Below are 16,171 nucleotides of genomic sequence, written 5' to 3'. Positions count from 1 at the left end.
GGGTAGTTGGCCAGCACCAAGCCTGGCCGCCTTTGTCTCCCTCGTGGCGATGTCTACACATTGCACCAGGTACTCATGAGGCTGCATCAACCTAAGATGATACAGACACCACTCCAGAAGCAACCACTTAAGATTAAATGCCCTGCTTCCCCTTTACTCATCATAGTTCGTGACCTGCCTTCTTCTTAAGTTGCTACTGCCCAACAGTCTCTCTCCCTTTGATTTATTATATATATTTTTGGGTTAAATCCTGTAAGTATAATACCAAATCAGAGCTATGTACCTTCCATAAGCTGACAGCCAAACAAATCATCACACGAATACATGCACGAAAATGACAATTATATGAAACGGAGAAGGAACGGGTACACCAGGCTGTGGATGATATGCTGCCAGCTGATATTATTTCCCCGTCCAATAGTCCGTGGGGGGCGCCCATAGTCCTAGTGAAAAAAAATGGGAACTTACAATTTTGTATTGATTGAAGTTAAATAAGATATCGGTGGCGGATGCATATCCCCTCCCTTGTATGGACGACTCGCTATATGCGTTATCGGGCGCACAGTTTTTTGACACCTCGATTTACTGTCCGGGTTTTGGCAATTGCCCCTAGATGACGAATCCAAACCAAAAACTGCTTTTCGCACGCCCCAAGGACTCTACCACTTCAATTGTCTGATGGGATTGAATTTGGCGCCGGCCACCTTTCAGCGATTAATGGAATTGTTCCGAGAGGGTTTGCAATGGGATTCATGCCTAATTTATTTGGTCGACGTCATAGTTTTTGGCAGTACCTTTGACGAATATGTACAGCGATTGCGTTCGGTCTTTGATAAAGTACGTGCGGCTAAGTTGAAATTCAAACCTCACAAATGTCATTTGCTTCAGACATCGGTGAAATACTTGGGCAATACAGTTAGCGCAGCCGGTGATGCCACAGATCCAGAGAAAACCGTGTGCGTGTGAACCATGACCTCAGATTTGGAGGTGCTGATCCTCATCCCAGCTGCTTCACACTCGCTATCAAACCATTCAAGTGCATGTTGGAGATCACAGACTGACGAGGCAAAGAGGCCAACGTCATCTGCAAAAAGCAGAGACGCCGCCTCCATGCCCCCCCCGTACTGGATACTCTCCATACCTCGGCTGCGCCTTGACATCCTGTCCATGAAATCACAAACAGGAGTGGCGACAAGACGCACCCTTAGCAGAGTCCAACACCCAGAGTGAACAACTTTAATTTAACACCAAAAATACAGACAGCTCTCACTCCAGAAATAGAGGGACCGGATAGTGCACTAAAGCGGCACTGGTACATCATACTCCCCCGCAGCATACATTGCGGGGAACACAGTCAAATGATTTCTCAAAGTCTACTAAACAAGGGTCGACTGGAGCACACTCCCATGCCCCCTCAAATATCTGTCAGAGGGAAAAGAGTTGGTCAATTGTTCCACAACCATGACAGAATCCGCATTGTTCCTCTTGAATCAGAGGCTTGACCACCGGGCGGAACCTTCTCTCTAGCACTCTGGTATAGGCTTTACCTGGGACGCTGAGGAGTGGGATTCCTCTGTAGTTGGAGCACACCCCCTCTAGCCCCCCTTTTTAAAAATGGGAACCATGACCCCAGTTTGCCAGTCAAGAGGTACTGCACCTGCCTTCCATGCAACATTGAAGAGGCATGTTAACCACGACACTCCTATACTGTCCAGCACTTTCAACAACTCCGGGCAAATCTCGTCCAACCCAACAGCTTTACCGCTACAAAGGCCCTCGACCGAGTCAGCAACTTCAAAAACCGTGAAGGATAAAACCCCCCCCAGCTGTTTCCAGGACTGCCTCCTGAAAGGAGGTGATGTCCACAGGATTGAGGACCTTCTCAAAGTGTTCTTTCCAACTGTTGACGATCTCTCTAGTTGAGGTCAATATTACGCCACCATTACTGAAAACAGCCTGAGCCACGTCCCGTCCCCCTCTTAAGGCATCAGATGATTTGTCAGGACATCTTTGAGGCTGCCCGGTAGTCCCTCTCCATGGACTTTCCAAACTCCTCCCATGCCATGGCTTTCGCTTCAGCGACTGCTGCAACTGCCACCCTCGTGACAAGCCGGTACCTCTCAATCGATTTGGGAGAACTTTTTCCAAGCATAGCTTGGAAAGCCTCCTCCTTCAACTTGACAGCTTCCCTCACTGCTGGGGTTGCCGAAATGGCAGGCAACTGCCTTCAGGCCACAGATTATCATGTATGCATCCACAATCGAGGTCCTGAACATTGTCCACTCGGTGTTCTGCCAAAAGTTCCCAGAAAACCCGCATTATTCGTTTGGGCCTTCCACGTCTATATGGTCGGTGCCCCACACGTCGTATCCAACTTACCACAAAGTGGTGATCAGTTAACAGCTCTGCCCCTTTCTTCACCCGCATGTCCAGAACATACAGCATTAGGTCCGATGATACAACTATAATGTAAATCATTAAACTTCGGCCCAATGTGCTCTGGTACCAAGTACACTTATGCGCATCCTTGTGTTCAATCATGGTGTTTGTTATTGACATTCGTGACGAGCGCAGAATTCCAATAACATCTCACTGTTTGGGTTCAGATGAGGGGGGGGGGATTCCTTCGACTTACACAGACAACAGCCAGAGATTTCCTTTCTGAGACCCGAAGTTTAATTCAGGCGACCCTCTCATCCACTGGGACAAACTCCAGCCGAACAGCACCCAGCCAGGGGCTTGTGAGTATACCCACACCTGCTCGGGGCCTCTCACCAAGGGTTACTCCAGAATAGGAGACAGACCATCCCAGATTGAGAAGTTTGTTTCCAGTGCCAATGCTGTGTGTGGAAGTGAGATCAACTATATATAGTCAGTACCTTTCCACCTCCTCTCGCTACTTCCCCGCTCATGACATGACATTCCACGTCCCAGTAACGAGTGTCCATCGCTAAGGTGCAATCGATCTGAGACCATCCCTCTCCCTGCTATATTGGCATCGCACTCGCCCCTCACCCTTCGTCCTGCGGATGATGAGCCCACAGGACACCACGTAGCCATTTTGGGCTGGGCCCAACTGGGTTACGTGGGTCACCCGGCCACCAGGCGCTTGCCGGCGAACACCACCCCCAGGCCTGGCTCCAGGGGTGTGTCCTGGTATCCCTTGTCCGGGCAAGGCTCTGATTTTGGTATTTTGTAACCATTCATGAGCTTTATTTTGGACCGCATTTTTTGTCTGGAACCCCGCCTCAGAACTGTTCGCCAAAGGAGACCCTACCAGGAGTAAAATACTCCAGGCGACATAGCTTTGAGGGTCATTGGAACACACAAACCCCACCACCACAATAAGATCCTTTGGTGGGGTGTGTATAATTGTTTTAGGCGAATATAATTACAATATTATGGGTAAGATATTTAGCAATTGTTAGTTGTCACAGATTTGTTATTAAACTGATTTATTTAATACTCTTTGGTTCTTTCGGTAAAGTCACGTAGGTAGAAAAAATAATAGATCACGACGTTTTGATCGCAACAACAAGCGACCGTCTTCAGGTGGGAGAATCAGACTGCTGTGGATGAGGAATTAAATTGATCCGAGAGGGGGGGAGGGAGGGGGTTGCCGCATCGGGCAAGAGGGTGGGGGGGCCAGCAATTGTGAGAGATTGTGAGAGCCAGCGATTGTGATGGACTGGATTTATTTAACTTAAACGGACATACTTATTTAATGGCATTATGATTCTATTCAAGCGTTAATTTTGATCAATTACTTAATACAGTATAAGCATCACGCTTCAGAATGTTTTAATGCAGCACTTAGTCTACAGCTATCAACCCGGATGTTAAGAATTTTTCAATTTTATTGATTCAATTGATTTTTTAATCCAAGCACATGCATTAGCATAAAGTGTGATTAAAACAACCAATGAGCTCAGATATGTAAGGAATACACTTATCTGGCATTATGACAAAAACTCATTCAGCAATTAGAATTCAGCATGCCAAATTTGTGGTGGATGATGCATATTTATAATTGACATACCCACACGATCTCACCAAAAAAAACACATTCTGACTTAATGGTTGTGAAAGCCTCCATAATAAGTGAACCTTTTTTTCACTCCCATTTTCTCTTGAGAGTTGAACACCTGCTTTTGCTCCAGCCCATATCCAGCACCCTCCCTTTTCATTCCCCACTCCACCCTCCTGATCGCATAATTTTTATTAATCACAAAAAAGGTAAAGGGACACTTGCGTATCTGCAAATGGCTTACCTTACTTGGTTAACCAATTGTTAGAATTAAAAGTGGTGATTACATAAAGAGACCAGCCACCGTCATGAGAATGTGGAACTTCGACCATTGACTCAAGGCCAAACGTGGAAATGAGCATCACTCAATACTCATTTGAGCATGACAATGAGACTCAAACTGAGCTGTAATATAAAACGGTAAAGTGTTGCATTGGGACCCTTGTTGCTCACCTGTATTTCACATACGAGTTGAGCTTCTCATGCGTCTCAAGAAAACGCTGCAACCGATCCTTGGCCTCCTTGGCCTTGAGCCGCGCTTCCTCTTTCTCCTCCTTGTCTCGCTGGGTCTTGTATGCGTTGTATGCCTGCTTCTTCTCGCTCAGCTTAGGCAGGGCGCTAGGGGGTAAACATGCATAAGCAGACAGAGGCATGCCCACCCAGAGCCATCATCTATCCACTGCAGGATGGCCTCTCTCATCCATTGATATCTCTCATGATCTAGTGATACAACAATCGATCTTGCTCCTGAACATGAGTTGAACCTATTTAACAAAACTCAACATCGAAATCGGTCCCTGGGTTTGCAAGCTTACATACATTCTATTGAAAACATTGGTCCAGAAGGCATATAGGCTAATGGACCTACATGTTAATTCATGTTATCTTTCATAAACCACACTTCTTTAGATTAAAAAAAACCTTAATGACAATAATCACAACACCTGTGTCATTTTGTTACAGACATGATTGTAAGCTCTATTGTTATTGTTGAGGACTGAGTTTTGTAGGAAAATGATTAATAAATTACAATGTTGCAATTAGTGTAAAATGATTTTTATTTGTCTTACCACTAATTATAACTCCTGAGCAGCTGGTACTGGAAGTATATGAACAACAAACATTAATGCTTTTCTTAACGCAAGTGAAAGAAAATGTAAGTTCAGTGAAACTCCTGTTATCCAACGCAATATGCGGGGGGCACTGTTCATGGAACCAATTATTTGCATTAATGAAAAACTCCTCTGGTCCACACAAAGCCACATATGTGGATTAGAAGAGGGATTTTTACTGCTACTTCCACTCAATTCCTCTGACTTTCACAATGGCTATGGGTAAACATAGCAGTAAAGTAACTTCCAAGACCGCTACCAGGTGCCTCCTAGCCATGAAAAAATTTAGCTGATGCTGCTCTAGTGTCACTGTGACCTTAATCATCATCACGACAATAATCAATCATCATGAGCCAATGTCTAAACACACTTCTGGATGAAGGCCTCCCAACTTTGTCACTATCTCTCAGTCCTATGGCTTTAGTCATACTCACTCCTACACATTAACTAATCTCATCACTCCATGTACGCAGTTGTTACCTTCGGCACATTTACTTCATCATCCTGTGCAGCCCAAATACTGCAATAATGCACAGCTGGAGACCAAAGTCACGCACGGCAGATTGCACTCAAAAACTGCAGGAGAATACTGGCCAGCAACCATGCACATAAAAAGTACTATCACCATTACTATTATTATTCATCATTATCAATCTAGGGCAACATACTGTGGACAAATGTGAATAGGATAATTTTTCCACATTATTCCTCTTATTCATGAAATAGCCACAAACAGGAACCGCGAGTGGTGGTAATGCGAGCAGCAGTTGAAGGTGAATAGGATACATTTTCTACCCTTTGCCAATTACTTACTATCACTTACTATCAACAAAGTAGCTGCGGATAATAGGAGCAATCAACAATATAATCACAATACAATATAAATAAAAGTTGACAAAAAAATATTCTGGCGAAACAAGTAATTAAGTCTCAGATAATAATGAAGGGCACATCCCAGATAAGAGGAGTTCCACAGGAGATTAATATTCATATTACAATTACTGTGATCACATGGTAAACACTGCTACACAAGTTGCAGTTATTTTATTTCCATAGTTACGGCAACTGCAGACTTCAAGAAATAAACACGAGAGGCATATATTTTGTTTCAATGTGAGGCCATACCTATATCTGGGATCATTGATGATCATTTTCATGGCTTGCTCCCATGATGCACTTGCAGGAACTTTCTGCAAACCACGGGACAGAATCAACATGAACAATTCACTTATTCCACTCTTGTTTTTTTACTCCACAAGAAATAAAAATGTCAATTTACAAAATGTCACAACTTCTAAATGGTTAACAAAGTCAGCATGCTCGAGGGCAGATCAAGCATGCAAATGACTAATGGGGACAAAACAAGCATTTTTCGGGTTTGGTATTAAAAATGACAATTGCAAAACTATTATTCTGGCCATGTGGGAATATGCTCCAATTTTAATAGAAAATCATCAATTTGCAAAGCCAAAATAAACATAAGCCTGGCCACTATCACCATCCATGTTTAACAAATATGGAACAAAATGCACCCCAACAGTAAATAACTGTAGGCAGACATTAATTGACTCTTCACTAGTTTTACAAAATAGCTTTAGGTTTATAGGAAGTAAAAACATAACGGCATCTCATGTACTGCGCAGCCAAGGATAGATGATGTAAACTGTAAGTGATCAAAGGAACATACAGAAAATTCAGAGATTGAAACATTAAATATGAAACAGACAGGTTGTATATCAGTCAAATGCAATGGAAAAGTGATACATTATAGCAGTGATTTCCAAGTAACCTAGTATCCATACTACAGATTCAGCTATATAAAGCATCAACTTTATAAGACATACATAATTTTCAGACCATAAAAGCAATTGTTGATACTGAAAAACCTTCTCATGCATGTTCTTTCAGATGTTTAATTACAAATAATTATCTCAGCATATGTACAAAACTGAGTTAAGACATTGCCGAGTGACAACATTGCTCATTATGTCTTGGCATTACCTTGTCTTTCAGAAGATCCTTAAAGGCCTGCCTCGCCTCTTCTTTGGTGTTCCAGGTGTAGACTTTCTTCTCCTTTTTCTTCTTGCCATCCTCTTTCACAACACTGAAAGTTTCCAAAGCAGGAGGCAGAGAAAAGTCAAAATTTGTAAAGAACAAACCATATCGAACAAGTGCCTGATGGAAGCTTGCTTTGCATTTGTGTTGCTTCATGTTTCTCTTGCCTATCCACAACTATCGCACTAGGTGGCGGCCTCAGTTAACCTGCAAGCATTCACTTTTTTCATCATGAATAAAAACAAGACAAGCACTTACAATAATGCAGGCTTTACAGCGCTCACCTGCCAATCACTTGCTCGGCAATAGCTTCTGCGCCTGGAATGACTTCACCAGGCATTACGGCGACCATTCCAGTCGGCGCTCCAATAACTGTTCCCATGACAGGGGGAACAGTTGCGGTGGCATTCCCCATGGCAACGGCATTGGCAGAAGCAGTGGCTGTGACTGCGACGCCAGCAGCGAGAGAAACACCATCTTGCTGTGGTGTGCCATCTGCGGAGGACGGCAGGGCGGATGTGGTTCCGGCCACGGAGGGGGATGCACCATTCTCCACAGGGGAGCTTGTGCCCGTGGAGCCGGGTGTGCCGCTGGCCGCCTGCACAGTCGTGACAGCCGCTGGAACGGGCAGCTCCATCTGCCCCCTGTGGCGCACGGATAAAAACGTCAAAGGGTTTACTGACACTGGATCTTGGTATGAACTGTTATCTCTGAAGTTTTTGGCAGGTTTAATAGCATCAACCAATTCGTCGACAACTGTACCAAAACTACTCATACCATCATCATTAAACCTCCTTTGCCAGTACCAAAATATAATAGGGATTTTCCCCCTTTTTTTCTGGAAACAAAACTGAAAACTTTTTTTACAAGGAATCATGTGTGCATTAACCACAATTCTTATGGTCAAAATGCAAACAAAAACACTGATAATATATGCATTGTCCTTGAAACTGATTGGTCCACACCAGATGGCTTTCTTTTGAGCCTCGTCTCAGGACAATGCATATATTATCAGTGTTTTTTTTTTGCATTTTGACCACAAGTATTGTGGTTAATGCACACATGATTACCTGTAAAAAGGTTTCAGTTTTGTTGCCAGAAAAAAAGGGAAAATCCTATTATTATACTCCTACCATATTACATGTTTTGGTAGGTGGCGCGTGGGCAAGCAAGTGCGTTAAGCCGGGTTCATGCATCACGCTGTCACGCCTCCCCCACCCTTCCTCCACCCTGGTCATGTATTTGATGCAAATGCGCAGGTAGTACTTGTCGAAATAAAAATAATAATTCACAGCCCTTTGTCAATCCAATACTAGATGAAGGCCTCCCACATTTTGTTAGACATGGGGGTTGTTTGACGATAATTCTCCACATTGGTTTTAGTGGGTTAGAGAAGAGGCGGAAAAGAACCCATTCAGTTATGACTTGACAATGACATTTTTCATGGCTGGAAATTGAAACCAGGTCACTGGGTTCATCGTAGTGTGAAGCACAGTGACACTCATCCACCCCCCAAAACCATTAACTTGTAAAAAAAATGGTATTCGCACTGAATTTGATCATACTAGCCATGCAAGACCTCCAATGTGTTTTCAGAGTACTGTACAATAGAGAGCTTATACAATGCTTGCATAATAATCTTATGCAAGAGAATCCCATTTTTCAAGGTCCTCTAGAAATAAGCTTTCATCTCAGAACGTTCTTGCCTACTTTTTAAATTAATGTCTCAGTAAATATAAGTGTTAATTAAACCAGACAATGGGAGAAGCCCTATGGGGTCTATACAGTGCTGCAACGACTTGCAAACCTCTTGACTGTCATACACAGGATAGGCAAAATCCTGAAAGAATGGAAGCAAGGCAAAAGCATTGCCATTCTGAAACCTGGAAAGCAGCAAGACTCACCCTTCAGCGACAGGCCCAGATGCCTCTTGTCTTCCAACTCCAAGCTGATGGAATGTGCCATGCTTGCCAGGCCCTCCCCCATTATCGACCCCGACTGACCTCCCAAACAAGTCAGATTTTTTACCAGCCTGTAGCTGCTGTGAATAAATTGTTTACTTCGCCACCCTCAGACGTTGGGCTTTCAGTATTAAGAGAAAACTATAACAGCAACAATTCACCTCTCCGTTGCCTATGACACCATTTAGCATTATGGCCTGCTGCTGAAGATGGATAAAATCATCAGATGCTGTTTTACTGTACACCTCATCGAGGCGATGCTCAGCAACCATAATTTCAGGGTACACCTTGTTAGTAAAGGCAGCCGCGCAAGAGAAATGTGAAAAATGGCTTGGGACCAACTCGTCACTATTTAACATATATAAAGTCGTCTGTCATTTACATCTCACAAGTGCAAATATGAAATGACAGCCCATGCTGCACAGGGCACAAAAACCTATAGAACACCGTCAATACTATAAGAGTTGATTTAGTTCTACTGGGGGCATACTTCCATCGCTGGAGATTCTGATCTTCAAGCCCCACATAAAACATACCTGTGAAAAGACCAAATTAAGTATCGCCCTGCTACAGAATCTTGCAGCAACGACCTGGGACATCTCAGCTGACATGCTGCGAACTGCCGCCCAATCACTGATTTACTCAGTGGCGGAGTATAGTGGTTCAGGCTTGTTTGGGAGCTCTTACACAAAACTGCTAAATGCACAATAAAAAAATGCAAAAGCATCATAACTTAAACACTGAAACCAACACCACTCCATTGGCTCCCTGTTTTGGTCAATATCCTGCCACCACATATCAAGAACTATGCAAAATGCAAGGGACTTTACATGTGATCCTGCTAAAGACAACCTACCCATCACCCAAAAGCTTAAATATGTACCCCACCACCATCTGAAGTCTCAATTCCACTTCTGGGACAACACTGTTACCATTCTAGAATCTCACCAAGATCCATAAGAACGATGGCGAATACAGTTGAACAACGCTCACGTCCAGAATAAACACCTCATTCGAGACCCAAACATCACACCTTCTGGTTTTGACATTCCTTGAAGACACTGGTGTTCTATCAATCACATCAGAAACATCAACAGGCAACTCTCTCCTGAAGCCCTCTCATGGCCAGCAGACCTAGACAATGGCATTCAGCTCCTGAACATATTGCCATCCGCAAGAATACAAGGGCTGTTTTCAGACAAAACATAGCGATCTTCTAGATTCAAGCACTTTCTCTAGCTGAAGAGGCAATTTAAAAGCCGGAAAAAAAGTGTGCAGTCCAGGCACAAATTAATTTATAGACAAAAAGTAGCCTTCAAAAGCAAATCTCATGCAAATTACAGCATCCTTTGATTTTCAAATTTACATTGCCATTCTTGAGTGAGCTCTTTTGAAATGGTGGCTATCACAACGCTATATGCAAAAATTGCCTTGGTACGACTACTGGCGAGCTGGCCAAACATTAGAAAACATATACAACTAGCCTTGCCTCTATAACATAAAATATTGATTTTCTCGGAGGAAGATCAATATTATTCACTGCAAATGGTATATACATTGTGAGGATATCAGGCTTTAAATAGGCAAATAAGCAATTTAACTGTTTGCTCTACAATATCAAACAAGTGTTGAATCTATGAACAGCCGTTCAAAACTTTAACTCCTTTCTACACACGTATTAAATTGAAGAGCATGGCTGATACAGGTTACTGTACTAAGACATTCAAATGGAAAAAGTATGCATTTTTACGCATCCTATTCTTAAATGTTTTATTGACCAAAGTATGTACAAAAAGTTAAGAAGCATAATGCTTACAAATGTTACTGCATGATCTTAATTTAAATTAAATGAAGCCACCTATAACATTTTTAACAATGTAAAGCTGATATTTGAACAAACTGGGCACATTTTTAAAGTCAAATGCAATCACCGTGCACTTACCCAGAATCTTCATGGGCCTTTATCATATCTGAAACAAACAAAACATAAAACTCATTTAGGTCAGTTAAATGTAAAAATCCCTATGAAGATGAATATCAAATGGATAGTGTGAGAATGGGAGGCCAGAATTAATTTGGTCAGTTGATCCAATAGCAAAAAATATGCAACTTCAATCAGAAGCACACACAGGAAGATATCTATTTATATCGTAATCTAAGTCATTATTGAATAAGTAAATGCATATAACATTTAGAAATCCAATTATAAATGTATACAATTGTTTAACATGTTCTTACTTTCCAGGTCTTCAAGTTCCTTGGGTTTGGTCCAGCGAGATTCTTTCGTCTGAGCATTGTAAAAGTAAGGCTTGCCTGTGTCGGACTTATATTCCTTCCAAGGACATGAGGCCACCAGCATCTGTGCCCAGAGTAAAAAAAGTTTTTTCAGTATATTGTGGCAATGCACAAAAAACTGTCCGTTTAAATGCAGCATTAACGTACAAAGGTGCAGTCTCTTACCTCTCCAGGGGATTTGAGTTCTAGGGGCTTCTCCCAGGTGGACTGTTTGGTGTCGCTGTTGTAGAAATAGGTCCGTCCATCTGGAGACTTGTGCTCTGTCCATAATGATTTCTGCAGAAGGCCAGAAAATACTGAATCCCTATTTTTATGTGTTTGAAGGTATGACGCTTTTTGAATTATAAACAACACATTGCCAAGACAAAATTGCTGGGGGAATTATTAAAATAACTGCTTTACAAATTACATATTTTCCTTATTTCGATCCTGCCACCAATATTCAAGGAGAAATTATTACTACAAACTAAATTCAACATCCTTACCTAACTGTTATGCTCAATTCCCAAACTTAACTAATTTAATCCAATCTTAATTTTCCATCAGGAGATGGAAACATCTAAATCTAGACAGGGGTCAGCAACCAAAATAACAAAAGCAATTTTTTTCGGATTTGGAAAAGAAATATTTCAAGAGCTGCAATGCATGAAATACAAGACACATGCAGCTCCAGAGCTGGAGATTGCAGATCTAGAAGAACCGCAGCAGATAGGCTAGAGGGCAAAACTCGAGAAGAAAGCCTGACAGAAACTGCCCAAAGTATTTTCCACATGATTGAGAGTCACAAACAGATTCATAGTAGACATCAAAAAGGAGTTGAATAACTGGCTTTAAAATGACAGGCAAAAAGACCGTTGAAATAAAGTGTTTCTGAGTAGATTTAGAAAATACGACATTTCAATATAAAACCCCACGTTTAATTTTAATTCTCAAATTACAATTTGATCTAAAAATAACGGGAGCACCTTTTTTTGAGTCTCTTGCTGTGCTGGAGAGTTTCCTGCAGATGCAGACTGCTGTATTGCAGCTACTGCAGGGTTCACAGCCTGGGTGAGGGAAAGCAGAATTTTAAAATACTGTAAAACGGAAAATAAATGTTTCAGGCTTAAAGAATATTTTGTTGTTTCATGTGTGATTTGTAAAAGTAATGTAACACTGACCTGGCCAGCTGGAGCACCCGGTCCTTAAAAAAAAGAGACAAACATTTAACGTTTTATCAGGTAAGAGGCTTCAAATGTTGAATGTAAATGTGAAAGCAAAATAAAAAAAATGCAACATGCTTTTGCTTAAATGATGTTAACATTACATGTCCATTTTTTATATCTAGAGTATATTTAAATAATTATCCAATAAAGTTAGCCAACCATAAAGTAGATGCATTTATGTTACTTACCAGTACTTGTATCAGTGGGTGTTACAGACCCCTAAGAAGAATAAAACAAAGTTACAGGTGAATACCTATGCACTTCTTTAATTATAGACAACAAAACGTTAGGTAATTACATTGTATTGTTTACACAGGAAAGCCTCCAACAATATTACTAACATGATAAACAATAATCCTAGGTGTAACTTGGCAATCATATCCAAAGTATTAAATGTTCAAATGCATTAAGAATTAATACATTTTTTTTAAAATGCAATAAAAACTCTCCACTGCCGGGAGTGAATATACTTTAAAGAAGAAAAACTAATTTATGTTGAACACCAAACCACTTAACATTTTGCACGAAAAAAGTAAAGCTTACCGCAGCTGCAATGGGAGGAATGTTTGGCATTCCCTGCATCATCATCATAGGTGGCATCATACCAGGCATCTGACGAATACCAACAGAACACCACATATGCTATCACATGTGACCTGTTAATGGCTACATTCATGATTTGTATACAATCACTGAACACTTGGCTTTCAACACTGAGCTTTCAAAGACACATTACCAGATAATTTCTGCCAAATATGAGGATACACAAAGTGTTATTCAATAAACATCGGCATGTTGAAAACTAATTAAGCATTATTTCACGAGCATTTCAAGTACATTAGATATTTTCATCATAAGTCAAACTTCCAATTAGCACGGTTGGCTACGTAGTGTGAAAGTTCAACATACATACATAACATCTTTAATTTGCATACCATTTAAGGAACAGTTCTCAACCTCCAACTATTGTGTCCCTCACGATCCAGCCTTCCATGTTTATATCAATATTCTCCAATCAAACGCAAATTAGGTAGTAGTAAACTGCACGCATCTGTTGATGGGCAAAAATGGAAATCAGAACCAAACGGTGGTGAGGATGTTGAAATTTGTTTAAAACCATTAAGGAGTTAGTCACATTTTTCCATGTCCTACAATGCATTTGGAGGACTGTAATGCCCTTTGTTTTTACCTGCCCCATAGGTGGGGGCCCTCCAATGGGTGGCATCATAGGAGGCATCATGCCAGGCGGCATGGGAGGCATATTGGGGGGCCGTTGTCCCATCGGTGGCATGCCCATCGGAGGGAAGGGAGGAATCCCCGGAGGTGGCATCTGAAAACAAACATTGGTGTAGCCTTGGTATAAAACACGTTACCTATGCTGATTTGAATGCATTTTTATGAGTCGAGTACTTGTAAATATGACGATATTTTCCCATTATCATTATTGCTACTGTATTGGCACAAGGTGCATTAATGTAGGGGACAGTAAAATAACCTCAATTTACAGTCTACTTGCACAGGTTACACTGCTAGCAGAGTAAATTGTAAACAATGAATGAGGAAATGCAGTTAAGTAATGCTGATGGCATACATTTGTGGCATTTTTACTCTTTTCAACTATGGCTGAAAGTGTTGGTTGGAGGGTTAAAGGCAAACAAAGCGCTAATTTCATAAACATACACTGTACTCACAAAGGGTGGCGGTACCATGGGAGGAGGGTTAGAGAAAGCAGGATGCTGTTGCCCAGGTCCACTAGTCGACCCAGGCGCGTTGTTACCGTCCTGGTTAGCCTGCAAAAGAACATGAGGAAACCCCATAGCACGATGTCAACAGTATAGAGAAACGTCGTACTCGGATTGTAAATGTTGTGGATTTGGTCTCCAACACACCGGTGTGCTGTACTACGTGACAACCCTAACTAGTTGGCGGTCTCGGTTGGTGGCGGGTTTAACGACACATTTACGCGACCTAACCCCCCACCAAAAACCTATATTATGGAGTATATAGACCCGACAGGATAACAACTGGTGGTATACGCTAACTACTAAAATAATACACACATAAGATTGATGTTTTCCTTATGATACGCGTGAGCGCTTTGTGGCATGGTAATTATGCGTTTACATGTTGAGACGCATGTGGCCATTCTAGGTACGGTTATGATTATACGTCCAATGACGGTTTCAATTATTCTTCTGACGATGCTTTTGATTCTTCCGATTGACGTTCACGAAGATATTCTCACCTCCGATTAGCAGGGTTGGCTACGTACGATGCGAAAGAAGTTCTATATCCATATTTCTGATTGCAGCGATGCTTCGGACAATGGTTTCTGATGATGCCGTCTGATTATAATTACGCCTATGTTTGATTATTTAATTATAAGAGTGCGATTGATGAGGATGCCTTCTGGTGACACATCTGATCACGAAGACGTGTTTGACTCGGATGATTATCATGATAAATAACCCCAACCTTCACACACCATTCATTTGCCCTTAATTCCCAACAGCCTTACACCGGTCACGAGAAACACGCAAAAAAACTCCGCCATCAATGATGTATCCGTGGGAGTACACAAATCCGACTCTTACAGCAAGATAACACGCGTAAGCATTGTTCCATTCTGAATTCTACCTCAAGCCCCAACACACATCCCGCAATTGCACCTGTGGGACTAGACCTAGGCCCGAACTCGGCCTCGGCTTTGCCGCCGCGCGACTCAAAACCACGCGGAGTTTGAGCGCCGCAACAAAGGCGATACGTCTGCGCGGGCCGCCCAGGAGAGACTCCTTGCGGCCCTCTGCATACCCCATGTCCCGTCGAACACGCACCATGCTCACTCGCGCGCTCCACGCCGAAGCCTCCCTCCTCCTTCTTCCTCTTCGTTCAAAGGCGCGAGGCCCGGGCGCGCAGGTGGCCAATACCGTCACTGCCGATTGGTCGGTGCGGCGTCACGTGGTACCAGGACTCGGAGATGTCGACCAACGAGGTGCGTTATTACTACCGCCATCTTGCATCGCTTCGAACATGCCGGGTGACGTCACGTTGAACCGTTTGTTTTGCCCCATGCAAGATGGCCGCCATTAACTGAGTGTAGACTCTCTTATACTACAAAGTATACTTTGTAGTGCTGTACTAAATTGGCTCCCTTATACTACAAACTATATTATGTAGTGCTGTACTAAATTGGCTCCCTTATACTACAAACTATACTTTGTAGATCTGTACTAACTTGACTCCCTTATACTGCAAACTATACTTTGTAGTGCTGTACAAAATTAGCTCCCTTATACTACAAACTATACTTTGTAGTGCTGTACAAAATTAGCTCCCTTATACTACAAACTATACTATGTAGTTATGTACTAAATTGGCTCCCTTATACTACAAGCTATACTTTGTAGTGCTATACTAAATTAGCTCCCTTATACTACAAACTATACTATGTAGTGCTGTACTAAATTGGCTCCCTTATACTACCAGCTATACTTTGTAGTGCTGTACTAAATTGGC

At 42.1% G+C, this 16,171-nt stretch overlaps 1 protein-coding gene across 4 annotated transcripts in view; it reads right to left on the bottom strand.

Annotated features, from left to right (window-relative positions):
- Positions 1-15,620, bottom strand: part of PRPF40A (pre-mRNA processing factor 40A) — a 33,670-nt gene extending 18,050 nt beyond the window's left edge. For 2 of the 4 annotated variants that reach the window (XM_078865890.1, XM_078865891.1), the window contains exons 1-14: positions 15,490-15,620; positions 14,347-14,445; positions 13,845-13,985; positions 13,199-13,267; positions 12,844-12,874; positions 12,611-12,633; positions 12,416-12,496; positions 11,616-11,726; positions 11,394-11,514; positions 11,098-11,125; positions 7,479-7,838; positions 7,141-7,243; positions 6,265-6,329; positions 4,481-4,645 (exon numbers count right to left, since the gene is read on the bottom strand). In XM_078865890.1, the coding sequence (XP_078722016.1) occupies positions 4,481-4,645; positions 6,265-6,329; positions 7,141-7,243; positions 7,479-7,838; positions 11,098-11,125; positions 11,394-11,514; positions 11,616-11,726; positions 12,416-12,496; positions 12,611-12,633; positions 12,844-12,874; positions 13,199-13,267; positions 13,845-13,985; positions 14,347-14,445; positions 15,490-15,492 (1,400 nt within the window). In that variant the 5' untranslated portion in view covers positions 15,493-15,620. Of the gene's footprint in view, positions 1-4,480; positions 4,646-6,264; positions 6,330-7,140; positions 7,244-7,478; positions 7,839-11,097; positions 11,126-11,393; positions 11,515-11,615; positions 11,727-12,415; positions 12,497-12,610; positions 12,634-12,843; positions 12,875-13,198; positions 13,268-13,590; positions 13,659-13,844; positions 13,986-14,346; positions 14,446-15,489 lie in introns of those variants that run through there. The other 2 variants (XM_078865893.1, XM_078865892.1) reach the window with 2 other exon arrangements.
- Positions 15,621-16,171: the final 551 nt, after the last annotated feature.

Source organism: Lampetra fluviatilis, chromosome 21 (assembly GCF_964198595.1).
Source record: "Lampetra fluviatilis chromosome 21, kcLamFluv1.1, whole genome shotgun sequence".
NCBI lineage: Eukaryota > Metazoa > Chordata > Hyperoartia > Petromyzontiformes > Petromyzontidae > Lampetra > Lampetra fluviatilis.
The sequence above is the reverse complement of the archived record's forward strand: the minus strand, read 5'-3'. Positions and strand labels throughout refer to the sequence as shown.